This window comes from Lolium rigidum, chromosome 2 (assembly GCF_022539505.1).
Source record: "Lolium rigidum isolate FL_2022 chromosome 2, APGP_CSIRO_Lrig_0.1, whole genome shotgun sequence".
Lineage (NCBI taxonomy): Eukaryota > Viridiplantae > Streptophyta > Magnoliopsida > Poales > Poaceae > Lolium > Lolium rigidum.
The window spans coordinates 49544081-49559053 of NC_061509.1; the positions used below are offsets into that span (position 1 = coordinate 49544081).

The 14973-nt window shown below is 42.0% G+C and overlaps 1 protein-coding gene across 1 annotated transcript; it reads left to right on the forward strand.

Annotated features, from left to right (window-relative positions):
• The first annotated feature begins 3387 nt into the window (after positions 1–3387).
• On the forward strand, positions 3388–4162 carry LOC124686400. Its single transcript, XM_047220350.1, has one exon. The coding sequence runs from the start codon at positions 3494–3496 to the stop codon at positions 3935–3937; it is 444 nt and encodes a 147-aa protein (XP_047076306.1). The 5' UTR covers positions 3388–3493; the 3' UTR covers positions 3938–4162.
• Positions 4163–14973: the final 10811 nt, after the last annotated feature.

The window sequence follows — 14973 nt, forward strand, 5'->3', positions numbered from 1 at the left end:
GCAGGGTGCCGGAGGCGATCTCCGGAATCCCCCGAGATGGGATTCGCGGCGGCGGCGTCTCCGTAAGGTTTTCCGTATCGTGGCTCTCGGTACCGGGGGTTTCGCGACGGAGGCTTTAAGTAGGCGGAAGGTCAACGCGAGGGGCCACACGAGGGCCCAGGGGCAGGTCGGCGCGGCCGGGGCCCGGGCCGCGCCGGCCTCCCTCCCGGCCGCCTCGTGGCCCCACTTCGTTAGGTCTTCGGTCTTCCGGAAGCTTCGTGCAAAAATAGGACCCCGGGCGAAAGTTTCGTCCAATTCCGAGAATATTTCTTTACTAGGATTTCGAAACCAAAAACAGCGAAAACGACAGAATCGGCTCTTCGGCATCTTGTTAATAGGTTAGTTCCAGAAAATGCATAAATATGACATATAATGTGCATAAAACATGTAGGTATCATCAATAAAGTAGCATGGAACATAAGAAATTATCGATACGTTGGAGACGTATCAGTGGGGAAACTCACCTTTGGAGCTAGATGAAGAGGAATCAGCCAGGAAAGATGGGGATCTTCTCTTCTTCCTTCTCCTCCTCTAGCCCCTCTTCTTGCCACCTCTTCTTCGTGGACTATTAATATTTCTTGATGTGGAGAAGAACGAGCTGGGCATGGAGAGGAGAAGGCGCAGGGCTCGCCAAGCTCGACCAGGAGACGGAGCGATGGCGGCTCGTCCGAGAGATGGCTGTGGGGGAGGAGAAGGGAGTGGGCAGGGAGGAGGAGATTGGAGAAGGGAGAGGATTAGGGGATTGGGGGAGGGGGAGATGTGGGGATTGGGGAGAGACGTGGAGAAGAGAGAGGATAAGGAGATTGAGGGAGGGGAGAGATGCAGGGATTGGGGAGAGATGGGCCGGCGGCTAGGGTTTTCACCGGGCTGGGGCAATTTTATACCAAGCCTCAGCTCCGAACTAACGGACCAGATGTACCCGATAGGAAGATCCAACGGCCCACGTGCGAGGATCGCTGTGAGTCCCCCATGGGGGGCATCTATTATACCTTTAGATACACATGTCGACCTGCCTACTTGACATGAAGATGCAAACCGTACGGTGATTCAAAAGGTTTAGCATTGGATTTAGATAGCTTTGCAATGATCTTGTTCACAAACGGATATCATTCATCCACGGACCTTGGATGACTCTCTTGTCTTGATGATGATATGGGGGAGGCCGGGAACGGCAGCTTAGAGATCTTGATGATATCGATCGATCCCCCTATGAGCTAGCTGATAGTTTTTAGTCAGAATCTGAAATCATTCGATAAAAACACATGGTAGTGGATGCATGTGGTGCTTGATACATACAACGTCTCTACTTTTTTTTTCATTTGCACGACAATGGTGAATATATCAGCGGCCTCGTGAGATAAGTACACTTCAATCTAGGGGGAAAATCCCATTTTGTTTGGTTCTTAGTAGTCTTGGAGAAATCGGCTCGTCGTAAACTATGATACTCGTCAAAGTCTAAAATATCACTTGTATAGGTTGGAGTTGGTGCATGTTGACAACTATGCGTTTCTCGGTATCTTTTTGCTGATAAAACATACACTACTATTATACTTGCTTATAAATACAAAGAAATATGATATGAGAGAGAATTCAAATTGCATTGGGAGGGTCATTAGTTTTTCTTAGATGGATGACACCACCATCTGTTATGTAAGCAACACGCGGTAATGAATTACCCACAGCTAGGATAAATGTAGTGTTACGTCGATTACAACTCCATGTATGTTCTTTATCCTTATACTCGTGAAGTAAGTCACATCATCAGCCATCACATGCACAGGGACACGCGGCAAGTGCCACCCATATCTAGACTAGAATAATGCACACAATATGCGATACTCCGATGCGACATATTTTCATCAATCTTGTATCGCTTAGGATCAAGCAGCTCGTGAAATACAACTCTAGACAAGGCCCATTCAAACATATTTTATACCTATGGCAAATTATAAAAAGTATATTTTTATTTATAATAAACTATTCTACTTCGTTACAACTCATTTTATCATACTACAATATTAAAAATATAATTTTACATTTATGAGTTGCCATGCATAACCACATTTGAGTGTTTCTATTATTACCTATATTGTTATTTGTTATGCAATTGTAATGTATATCATTGTTTTTTTTTGTGTATCTATATTTAAACCATATCTTGTAAAAAATCACTTTGAACTAATTTGTTGATAATTGAATAAATTCTATATTGTATTTGTATACACATTTAGCGTATATATCTATGTGTATGGGGCCGTGTCTTTTTAATACCCTTAAATATTGTTGTAGATATCTCTAGAGCACGTAGTTTAACAAGGCAATTCAAATTACTAAAAATAAATATTGTTTAAATAAGAATAGTTCACAATCAAACACCACATAGTTTTACAAGTTAAATTGAATATCGAAACATACTATCCAGGTTGGTTTTCCACATGAGTCCCCATGTGCTCAATCAAATCGGCTTGAAAGCGGTCATGGATGGTCCGATCCCGCAATATATAATGCATATGCAAGTAGTTCTCCCAAGAAGCTACCTAGCCTATGGCTCAACCAACTCACCCTGGAATTCCTAGTCACCATCATATATGTTGTCATCTCGCTCATCCTCAATGATCATGTTGTGCATGATGACACATGATGTCATGACCTCCCACGTTCTTTCGGCGCTCCATGTTTTACAGGGTGCCGAACAATTCCGCAACGTGATTGCGGCACGCCAATTACCCGCTCTACATCCTTGTGAGATGCATCTTGCTCTTTTGTGAACCTCTTGCATTTTTCATCTTCAGGGTTACAACAGATTGTCTTCACCAAGGTTGCCCATGAAGGGTAAATGTCATCAGCTAGATAATAACCTTTGTCATAAGAATGACCATTGATCTCATAGAAAATTTGAGGAATATTGTCTTCTGCAAGCCTAGCAAACACCGGGGAGCGCTGAAGAATGTTGATATCAATGTTGGATCCTGCCATGCCAAAGAAGGAGTGTCAAATCCACAGATCTTGCGACGCAACTGCTCCAATATTTGATGTTGAAGTTTCATGGCTCTAGTATTTATTTATTATTGGGTGATTGTGTATATTTGATGTTGTGCATTTATATTTGTTTTATCTTGTACTCTATGTTTTCAGAGTTTTTTGGTCAAGCGTAAAAGAGTATATTGTACTAGTATTTTCACTTTAAAAAGAGAATTATGGTCTCCAGAAAGCTTTGTTCTGCTATGATTTCATCCGGGACTGAAGAGTTGTGAAGACGTTTCCGCACGTCCATGTTCTCGACGTTGATTTTCTCATCTGACACCGCGTGGCACAGAACTTTCTCACGTGAGCAGCCGGCCGCAACAAACCATAAGCAAGATGCCGCCCCTGTCGAACCCCAAATCCTCAAAACGAACAAGAAGACCATCCGAATCACACCCTGCAGGGGTCTGAGAAATCCCCACATCCCCCGATGTCTGCTCCGGCGAGCACCACCAGCAGCACGGCGTACGGGTGCGCGGCGTGCGGCGCGGACCTGAACCTGTCGGCGGCGCACCTGTACCCGGCGGGGTGCTACTTCGAGGCGGGGAACAAGGGCACGCTGTCCTTCTCGTGGGTGGACGATTCCCGGCTGCGGTTCGCGGCGGAGGACAGGATCCGGCCATTCTTCGAGACGCTCGACTACTGGGGCATCCAGCGGAAGCGCACCCGCATCAGCTGCGACGCCTGCGGCCGCCTCCTCGGCTACGTCTACGACGACGGGCCCCCGGTCATGGATGGGACGGGGCAGTTCGGGATGGGGCCCAGCCAGGTCATCCCGCGCCGGCCCAGGTACCGGATCAAGATCAAGGCCGTCACCACGACCACCGGCAACGGCGGCGCCGCCAGTTCTGCCTCCGCTGCCGCGGCGCGCTGAGAGCTGAACCCTCGCTTTCGGCTTCGCGATTGTTTGTGCAAATTGGTCTGCTGTAAATTGGTACCCCTATACCTGCTCTTGCGGTGTTTGTCAGCTCGGTTCGCTGGCTGCAATAAACTTGGACCGATCAAGTTTGATGTGAGTAGTGTAAAATCGGATCATACTTCGTTTCAGAGCTCTGATTTAGCATGTTTCCTCTCTACTCCTGATTAATACAATGCTATTCATGATGTCCAAAATTACTCAGATCTTGAGATGGCTGAAGCCTATGCGACAACGGAGTACTTTTGATTGAACTGGCTAACGCCAAATGGTGGCTGACTCCATCGATCACGGCTCACGGGCGACTAGCTACAACTTTTGTGTGCAATAATACACATATCACGTTTAGCATTGGATTTGGATAGCTAGGCAACGATGTTGTTGGCAAATGGATGAGGATGATTGATATGGGGGAGACCAGGAACGGCAGCTTGGAGATCTGCATGATATGGATCGATCCCCTATGATCATTGTTCAGCTAGCTGGCAGTTTTCAGTCAAAAACTGAAATCGATCGACAACAACACATGACAGTACATGCATGTGGTGCTATCACGCCCCTGATTTTTTTCCTTTGCACAACGATGGTGAATATATCAGCACCCTCACTCGTGAGATAAGTACACTATCCTACTTTCTCGGATTGCTCGCAAGTCTTGGAGAAATCGGCTCGTCCTAAACTATGATACCGTTGAAATATTGGGCCCATAGTTAGTGGCCTATACTAGATTTCAGCTTTTCCCTATAAATCTCAAAGCCCACTTAGTGGCAGCCTTCTGAGTTTGAGCCCAAATTGGTGGCAGCTCAATAGGGAGTGGCAAGAGGTGGGAGGGAAAACCTATACACCGACCAGGTCGGTGGCTACTGGCCACCGCACACCCCCTGGTCGGGTTTGGGCCAGGCACAGTTTGCTGTCTTTTTTCGGTTTTCTGTTTCTTTTTTCGTTTTTTATTTTTTTTCCTTTTTCATTTCTGTTTCTTTCTTATTTTGTTTTTCTTTCTTCTTTTTGTTCAAATCTGAAATTTTTCAAATTTCAAAAATGTTCAAAGTTAAAAAGTGTGCAAATTCGAAAATGTTCAAATTCGAAAATTGTTCAAATTTGAAATTTGTGCAAATTTGAAAATCGTACAATTTCGGAATTTATTCAAATTCAAAAATCGTTCAATTTCAAAATTTATTCAAATTCGAAAAATCGTTCAATTTTTAAAATTTGTTAAAATTCGAAAATTGTTCAATTCGAAATTTGTTCAAATTTGAAACTGTTCAGATTTAAAACAAAGAAAAAATGAGAAAGGAAAAAAGAAAACAAACTTGGGCCGGCCCAACATACCTGGTCTGGGTGTGCGGTGCTCCGTCCGCACCGAATCCACAGCGAACCAGTCTCCGCGAATCGTGGGCCGGCCCAACAAATACCTGGGGGTGGTCGGTGGCTGTTATACACCAACCAGGTCGGTGTAAAGCAGCTCCCGAGGTGGGAAGTTTAGTCTCACATGGAAAGTTGGGAGGAAGTTAGACCACCTTATAAGGTGGGTTGTTCCACGACTAGTAAGTGAGTAAGAATAGGAGTTCTACACGCGCGCTCCTCCTCCTCCTCGCTCGTCTCGACTCGTCACGACGCGCCGCGCCGCGCTCGCGGTGAGTGGATTGAGACTCGAGTCTTATCGTTCATCAAATGGACGTAAAGACAGCTTTTCTTAATGGAGAGTTGGAAGAGAAAATCTGTATGGATCTGCCTGATGAGTTTGTAGTAAAAGGTGAAGAAAGAAAGGTGTGCAAGTTGCTGAAATCTTTATAGGTAGGCTTTGTTGTTAATGAGGCTGACAAGTACGTTTACTATCGCCATGGTGGGGGCGAAGGTGTTATACTATGTTTGTACGTGGATGATATTCTGATCTTTGGTACAAGCATGAAAGTAATACACGAGGTCAAGTCTTTCTTACCAAAGTGCTTTGATATGAAGGATCTAGGAGAAGCTGATGTGATTCTGAATATCAAGCTTATTAAGGATGAGAGTGGGATTACTCTAACGCAATCCCATTATGTTGAGAAGATCTTGAGCCGGTTCGGCTATATTGATAGCAAGTCTTCTCCAACACCTTATGATCCCAGTGTGACACTACGCAAGAACCGGAGGATTGCCATAGATCAGTTGAGATATTCTCAGATCGTTGGCTCACTCATGTACTTAGCGAGCGCGACTAGACCCGACATCTCTTTTGCTGTTAGCAAGTTGAGTAGGTTGATGTCTACGTGTGCTTCTATTCTTGTAGACAGTGTTAGGCCTCCAAGAGCAGAGGTTTGTAGAACAGCAGCACGTTTCTCTTAAGTGAATCACCCAAGGTTTATCGAACTCAGGGAGGTAGAGGTCAAAGATAGTCCTCTCAAGCAACCCTGCAATTAAGCTAGTCAAATACTCTGCAAATAGAGTTCATGATAGGATTAAACTACGAGTCGTTCTTCTGGAGTTTATTTGCAGATTTACCTCATTGTAAAGTAGGAGGCTGTGCTGATCTTATGTAACAGAGTCTGTATGTAATTATATAGACATGCCTTGGACCCGCATATGTTTCTGTTGTACCACTCTGAGCGATATAATACTAGTGGAACGGTGTTTCATTGGTGTTATATCAGACTTGCATACTACACCATGCAGTGGTATGCCGGGTCACTACAATGAATCCAATAGTAAACTCTAGAAGCACATAGCTTCTAATTGCAGTAGTTCTTTTTTTATTAAACTTGTTCTTCAAAAGTTATTCTTTTGAAGTAAATATTAAGCAAACCATAGAAGCCAATAGTTCTTACTTGAAAATACTTCTTATTTATTATGTAACTTGTTCTCAAGAGTTGTTCTTTTGAAGTACATAATAAATAATTATCAACGAGGCACTTTAGAACTTAAAACTCACAACTACTCTTTACATATTATTCAACTACAATTCCTTTATGTGTATGTTTGTTATGATGCATTATATCACTTGTTTATGATATTAATATAACCAAACCCTACTAAGAACCTTGTTTGTGGAATAACTCTAAAAGTGCAACACACATTAAAGAAATATTTACAACTCACCAATCCTAAATATTCGGGGTTAGGTTACGCTCGGGGCGATTGTATCTCATACTATGCATTACAACATCTTTGTCAATTCTTTAAACAATTGTCCTTACCGGACGATGATGGTATTTCAGAATTGGGAGTTATCACGTATCGAAGCTTTTACCTGCATAATCTTGCATTCAAAAAAGACAAGTTTACCGCTTGCTCATATCATTTTATTATTTTTATCAAACTATATGCAAAGTGCTATACTTATCACTCTTGCATTGAAAAGCAAAATATTCTTTTACAATTATGAATATGACTATGTGGTGGGCAATGGAACCATGGTATGTGTTGATGGTGGAGGTTCCATTTCAAGGGTACTACTCATCTAGGACTAATCACCAATACCGTCTACTGATTCTAGTGCCCGTACATATCGCGTTAACCATGAGATCTATAATGGCTCTAGGGAAGTCAGTTGTATCTTTTTCCTCTCGCATATCAACGGATCAGTAATAAGAGTTGCATGTATCAGTCTATATATTTGTTAAAGGTGAGAACATCGGTTCGTAACAGTCTACCAATAGATATAGGAGAGGGCAGACGTGTTAAAGGTCTACGATAGATTGTAAGGGTTGTCCGAGTTATATTATATATAGTGTACAGGATAGGGCATGTAAATTGTTCGGAACAGTCTACCTAAATGGTAAAGGTGAGAACAAATGCCTGGGTCAGTCTATCTATAGATAAAGGACAGGACAGACTTACAAAAGGGTGGGTATGTGAGGTCACGGAGAAGACAGTTATTGGCTTGGTTCTTATATTGGGCCTCACACCAAGGAAGTGTGGACGGGAAAATTTAACGCCCGGTTGGCAATAAGGATAAGTTCTCTTATGGGAAAAGTAACACACCTCTGCAGAGTCTATTGAATTGTGGATGTCACTCCCTGTTCCGGGAAGGGAACTACAAACGCGGCAGGAAAGGAACTCCATGAAGTTCTGGTCAACCTGTGAAGACTAACAGGCATAGTTTTTAAAGTAAAATAAACCTTTTTAAGAAATGTTTACGAAAACTTGCATTTGCCTATGACTTTCTGGTCTGTGGCGGTAGCTAGTGCATGATACACCTATTTCCTATAATGAATTTGTTGAGTACGCTCTTACTCATCCCTCTTTGAATCCCCTGCTTAGTTATGGAGTCACCAAAGGAGAAACTACCGTGGAACTCGAAGATGAGGGAGTCAAATACAACAAGATGGAGAATCCAATCAATGAAGTCAATGGAATCAACTTCTGCAGCAGCTAGAGTGGAAACCTAGATCAGGAGTAGAAGGGAACCTTTTTTCCTAATCTTAGCACCTAAGTAGCTAGAGTTCTATAGCAAACCAAATAGCTCTTAAGTTAGAGTTAACGATAAGTTATTCTACGAGTTATTCTTCTGAAGCTTTATTTGCAGTTTTACCTCACTGTAAAGTAGAAGGCTATGTTGATCTTCTGTAAACAGTTCGTGTATCCTTCTATAGATATGCCTTGGACTCGCATATGTTTCTGTTGTACCACTCTGAGGGATGTAATACGAGTGGAACGGTGTTTCACTTGTGTTATGTCAACGACTTGCGTACTACACCATGCAGTGGTATGCTGGGTCACCGCAATAGGCGAAGAATATTTTTTCTAGACTATTGTGTTTGTGAGGCCGAATGTCCATTCCCATTATAATTTCATGTTTATGGGGTTTCTTCTCCAGTTTAGTTTTAATACTTGAGTTAGTCTAGAACTATGTATGGCTGGTTACAGAGTTAATTTTCAACAAAGCAATGACATGTACACTGAAATTTTATGTTGTGAGTTTGGTGTTTACATGATAGCATTTTCATGGAGGAGAGTAAGTTATTCTTTCAAAGTTCATATTTTTGCTATAAATTTTCGCCGCAACGCGCGGGGCAGTTTATACTAAAGTTTTGTACTTCATATAATTTACTTTTACCAAACTATAATCTTATGTACTGGTATATTTTTCTATTACTAAATATTAATTTAAGTTTTATTCATACATAATTCTAGGATCTCTCCTCACAAGTAGATTGCTTCGTTCAAATTATAAATAGAATTTTGAAACGGATGGCATGATTTGAACACTATCTATTAAAAAGATCTTCAAACGGAAATGATTGATCATGAGAATAGTAAAATAGAACAAATCGCATGATGTCAATGATTAATTTGTGACGCTTGCATGGATCACACAGTGTATGTGTTCCCATGTATTTTTAGTATTCTTAATATATTTGTTGAGATCTCTAGAGTCTAGAGAGTGCGTTCTACCAAATATCTTGAAAGCACTTTTTGGTGTATGATTAGGTAGAGACAACTAAAAATTATAGTTTTTGTAGTACCCTGGGGTATATACGCTATTTAGGAGGATCTTGTCTAGTATCACTAATGTGTATTACTCAACATTTTGCGAGTGTATTGTCAATTTTTGAAGTTTCATGGCTCTAGTATTTATTTATTATTGGGTGATGAATGTTGAATGTGTATATTTGATGATGTGCATTTATATTTCTTTTATCTTGTATACTCTACGTTTCCAGATTTTTTTGTGTCACGCATAGAAGAATATACTGTACTAATACTAGCTGAATACCCGTGCGTTGCTATGAGACAATAATATACTACTTGTACAATAGTTGCATCGTGCTCCTATTTTATGTGATGAGTGGCATGCTCATCTTGGAAAGCCTCACTGAAAATATCGATACATTTCTCTTGCTTCTCCCTCCCTAGCAATCACTATACACACTAATAAGAGGTGCTTACAAGCAGTATTTATGAGACCAGTAAATTTGTACCGAATTGTAATTAGACACACAAATTGGAGTAAGAGAAACATAAATTAAGATGCAGCGTTGCAGTTGAAAGCTTCAACATATCCAACCAAAATATACGTAAATCTATGTACTAAATAGAAAATTAAGGATAAGAAAATCAAACCAGGACAAATCATGTAAATCTGTCTACTAAATAAAAACGCAGCCGAATTTCAGCACTAAACCAGTCGCAGTACCAGAAATGTCGTAGGAGCTTGTCGGTATATAAGCCACGTTGTACAACACGCCGTAGTTCTGTTTCGTGGTTGGCCCGGGCTTATGATTCTCGTTGAAGAGCACGAAGAGTTGCACTTGCATGTTGATGTCCACGTCAGGGCGCCGCGGGGTGCCGTCGACGTTGTTGCACGTAGTGGACGAGGTTATTGTTGTATGCTGCGGCTTTGCCGGTCTCCTTGGCATGCCACTTCCTCCTTCCGACCACGATCTGCGACACCGGAGGCGAGCAAATCGGTGGCAGGTTCTGATCTAGGTAATCGACAAATCGTGGTTCTCTGAACACCATGGCTCGATAGTCCCTACTCCTTGGTGGCCTGGCCATGACGACCTCGTTCATGAGGGCGTTGCAATCTTATTTGGGCGTGACTGGGGGTCGGCGGGGTGCATGCCGTGCGGAAGAGTGGCTGCCGCTCTTACTGCGCCAAGCGCGACCACGCCGCGGACAAGCAGCAGCAGGTGGCGAAGCTGATCGACCCGAGTGTTAAGGTGTACCCCGCGGTGCTTCAGACATTCATCGATCTCACATATTGGTCGAATTCGTTTCCTCGGTTGATCTTGTCGTGGTGGATCTCGTCTCCTTGATCGTCTCACGTTGTGGTCGATCTCGCCGTGGTTGGTCTCACATCGTGGTCGCTATTTATAGGGGAAATCTTGGGAGCTTGGAAACAGTCTATAATACGGAGTACTCTATACCCGGCCGGATCGATGCTGAGCTCTTTTCTTCAACTAGTAAGCTTGCACGTGCAATGCACGTCAGTATACAATTGCTTAAAACCTCCTCCGACGTCTATGTTCCAACACGCAATTCCTTTCGCTCCCAAGGATCCCGAAACCCAAAGACACCATTAAGTTTCCATGCGGGCCCTTTACAACTCCTTCCTCGTAACGTTGTAGAGCAGTACATATGTGATTTAGACGCATTCGCAATAAACCGAGGGTTCTAAACTCATGGGTAGCTTACCAAGATTAAGCTTAGTCCACTCCATGCCAACAATCATCAAGCACCAGAAGATGGCAACAATCAAATTAATGTCTTGAGAACTATGATCAGTATTCTCTCTACACCCAATGACTTTGTCTAGGAAAAATCAATTTTACATTCCACATGCATTTCTCAATTTCTCCTAGTATCGTGACACCTCAAAAACAACTGCGAGATCATTCAAACATGAAGCATGTACTATTATAAATAATATGATAACACCAGAGATGCCAAAGACGCTTCCAGCTATATCTAAGAAAGAAGCACAAAGGCCAGCCAGGAAATAAATTCTACATTTCTCGGGCAGCAAAGATATAGTTAGATACACTACGGTCGCTACACACATCAACTTCAGGTGCCCACCTTGCTCCACTGCAGAAAACATGACCATCAAACACCCATGAGAGAATGAAGAGCTAAAATTTTGTACCATACCATTTAGTTCACTCCACTGCTCAAACCTACAATATACAAACAAAATCATATAAGATGTGAGTAGAACCTGTGTTGCTAAATGTAAAGGAAAAACTTTTTTGCAGGTTGCCAATTACAGGATGCGTTGAAGGTCTAAATCTCGTTGCTGGAAACTATCTCCGTTCTCCCTTTTTCTTAAAACAGATATACAATAATTCACAGCACAATAAAACATCCTATAAATCAGATTAGGCTCTTCTATTATGCAAGAAGATGGGTTTAAAATATATGATCAAGAAGATGTAAAATCATTCCTGAAAATAATCTCCATTCACCATTTTCCCTCAAAAAAGCCAAAACTAAAGCAACATAACATCATATATATCAGACCATGCTATTTTACTTTGAAAGAAGACAGTCATAAGAAAGCTTACTCTACTTCTCTGTTTATCACATAACGCTGAAACTTTAAATGACAGGATGAGAACAGAATGTTAATACATTATAATGATTTCGTTAGTTGACTGAACTGTACATTCTAGCAACTGAATGCTCATAGATACAACATAAGTTTGATTAATTTGTCAGACATGAACACACCATTATTGACTACTCTATTTTGATAGGATGAAATGGTTGTAAATTTAACTTAATGACACTTGCATTGCACCCCCTCCATAATGAAACATAGGTCTTTGAATCTCATCCTTCAGTGAGTTGCATTTACCATAGCTTTTTTACATCTGCATCTTCTTTGTCATCACAAAAAATCGAATGCACCATCCCGACTAACAAAATCGAGATGCGAAAACCCCAAAAAAACAGCATATAATAACCTTATTTGATTAACTGAAGCACAAAAGCCTGGCCTTACACGTTTATTTTCTATCTGACCTAAAACATGCCCATGGGTTAGGTAGTTTCTTGTTCGCACTCTCCTTTTTTTACATATATATGAAGCAAACAATAAAATATACATGCATGATAGATGAACAATAATGTACGACAGTGAATCAAAATGTCAAACTCGTGCAATAGTAGCATATTTTTCCCATACAATAACGTTGGTTGCAGTATATCGCTCTGAAAATTAATGGAGACAGATCATATCAACGACTCAAAGACAACATTAGGATCAAGGTAAAAATCAATGCCAACTAAATGTCTCTGAGAGTTTAATTTAACGATAAAAGAACCAAGTAATATAAGAAAGTATATAAAGTAACCATTCCCAACCATAAACTGCTAATCCATTTGGAAATAAGATGGCTTTTTACCTCTGTGCATTGTGAGTGAACAGGAAGTAGTCTTGAAGCATTAGCACCACATATCTTTCAAGACAAACAGCTCAACTGAGCAACCTGAGTAAATGAAAATAAAATCTTACATACACAATGACACGGGAAAAAGTGATTAAAAGCTGTAGCAGAGCAACAATACCCTTATTGACATCTTAGGTTCTAGTTGCTTCATCGTATAAATATAGCTATTAAAGATAAACGAATCATATTGTAAGTGTAAAGGTTTAACCTCACTCACAAATCTCCCCTGACGCTGCTGTCCAAAGATGTAAATGTTGCAGTGACGCCTCATGTTCTCCAACACCTTGATACATGCACATTCTTCAAAGTACATATATGTCTAATTGTCTCTAAGTCCATATCTACAATTTTCATGCATCAACAAGCTCCCAACCACATTTCACTTTGTCCTGTCAACTGATTCAGATAAAAACTATTCTAGGACCAGCCAACACATTCAGATAAAGTGCATCTGAATATTCCTCATCTATTAGTTCATAATAAACAAATAAACATGAGGAAGATAGAACCAGGCTTGGTCTATCGTGTACCAAAACTAACCAATGCTCTATTTTTTTCCATTGTACTAAAATTAAAGAGATACTAACTGATTTTTCTAAATAAACAGAGTGATGTTTCCTCTCTTTGGAAGAGCTACATCTCTTCCAAAATAAATAGACGTGCGTCTCGAGTTGTACCTGGACACTTGACCTCTTTCAGAGGTCCAGTGAGCAGCACGCCGTGAAAGAGCGAGGGAGAGAGTGCAGGGCCTGGGAATGGGGCGTCGTGCAGGGAGGCGGCAAGAGCGGCGTGGACATGCGTGCAGGGCAGCGGCAAGATTTGCACTTCCAGATTCGTGTGTGCAGCTGAGAGATTACGTAATCCAGAAATCGGGGCCCGATGGCGCGGAGCAAGCGGCCTTGCGCGAGGCGGCTTGGAGGGCCAACGCGGTGGCGACACGGCGGTCGCGGTGGCCAACGAACAGATGCAGTTACATAAAATTGGGCACAATTACCTACTATATCAAATGCAATTATGCCCTGCATAGAGTGACAGAATTTTCGTTGGTATCAACATAGGATACGAAAATATTTGAACGAACTGACAGTATGTCAGGATCCTCATCGCTCTCTCATTTACCGTTTATAAGATGCAAAACTACATGTTTAAATCCCTTCCTATAAAAAATGTGTTAACATAGAAAAATGGACATGCGATCATTTAAGAAATAATGGGCACTACATTATAAAGTTTCATTCTCCACCAGTCCACCGGTATGCAATATAACACTACCAATGGTTCAGAGAAATTAATGTTTATCATTCCGAATAAAACTGCATCTCCAGGCATAACCTAAGGCTGATTTACGACATAATTAATATTCTCATCTGATGCCAAATGAGCACGAAAAGCATTACAATAAAATTGGCTGACAAGTATCTCCATAAATATGAGCGGAAGATGACACTTCGCCTAAATATTTTTTGTGTGTTTCAGGCCGATCGATTTGACCCAGCAAAGCCAGCTAACAAAAGAACTGATCGAATATCTAAACTGATCGAATATCTGTACTCAACAGTGAGCAACCAGCAGTTATGCCAAATAGATTAACTTTGGTGAGCTAGCGAGGTGCGAAAGTGCTTCCACTCAAAACCTAAAATTGCAATCCGGTAATACCAAATAAGGATGTACATTCCACATTATGTTTCTTGATTCCATTATCATCAAAATCTAAAAGCAAGAACTGCATCGTCTGAAACCAGTTTGTTGGCGAAAATATGTGCTGATCCCAGTTTGATTCCAGAATACGGAACTATGAGGGTAATGGACCTGTGACTCACCGGCGGCGTGATCCAGCGGTTGGGAGGAAGAGACGGTTGCGGGGAGGGTGATAGCCCTGCCTTCCAACTCGAGATCCAGAACGTCGCCGTGAAGGCCTTGACATCATGAATGCTCTCATCCTCCGCTACTGCCATGGCCCTATCATCCAGGCGGCGCCGCATCAGCCGCCGAGGAGGCGCCCAAGGCAGCCAGGATGGCGGCGGCGTGGTTCAAGCGACATCGTGTGAGGAGGGAGGAGGCGGTGGAGTGGGGGAAATCAGTGTCATGTGTAGAGGACGCGCCGCGGCAGGGAGGCGTTGC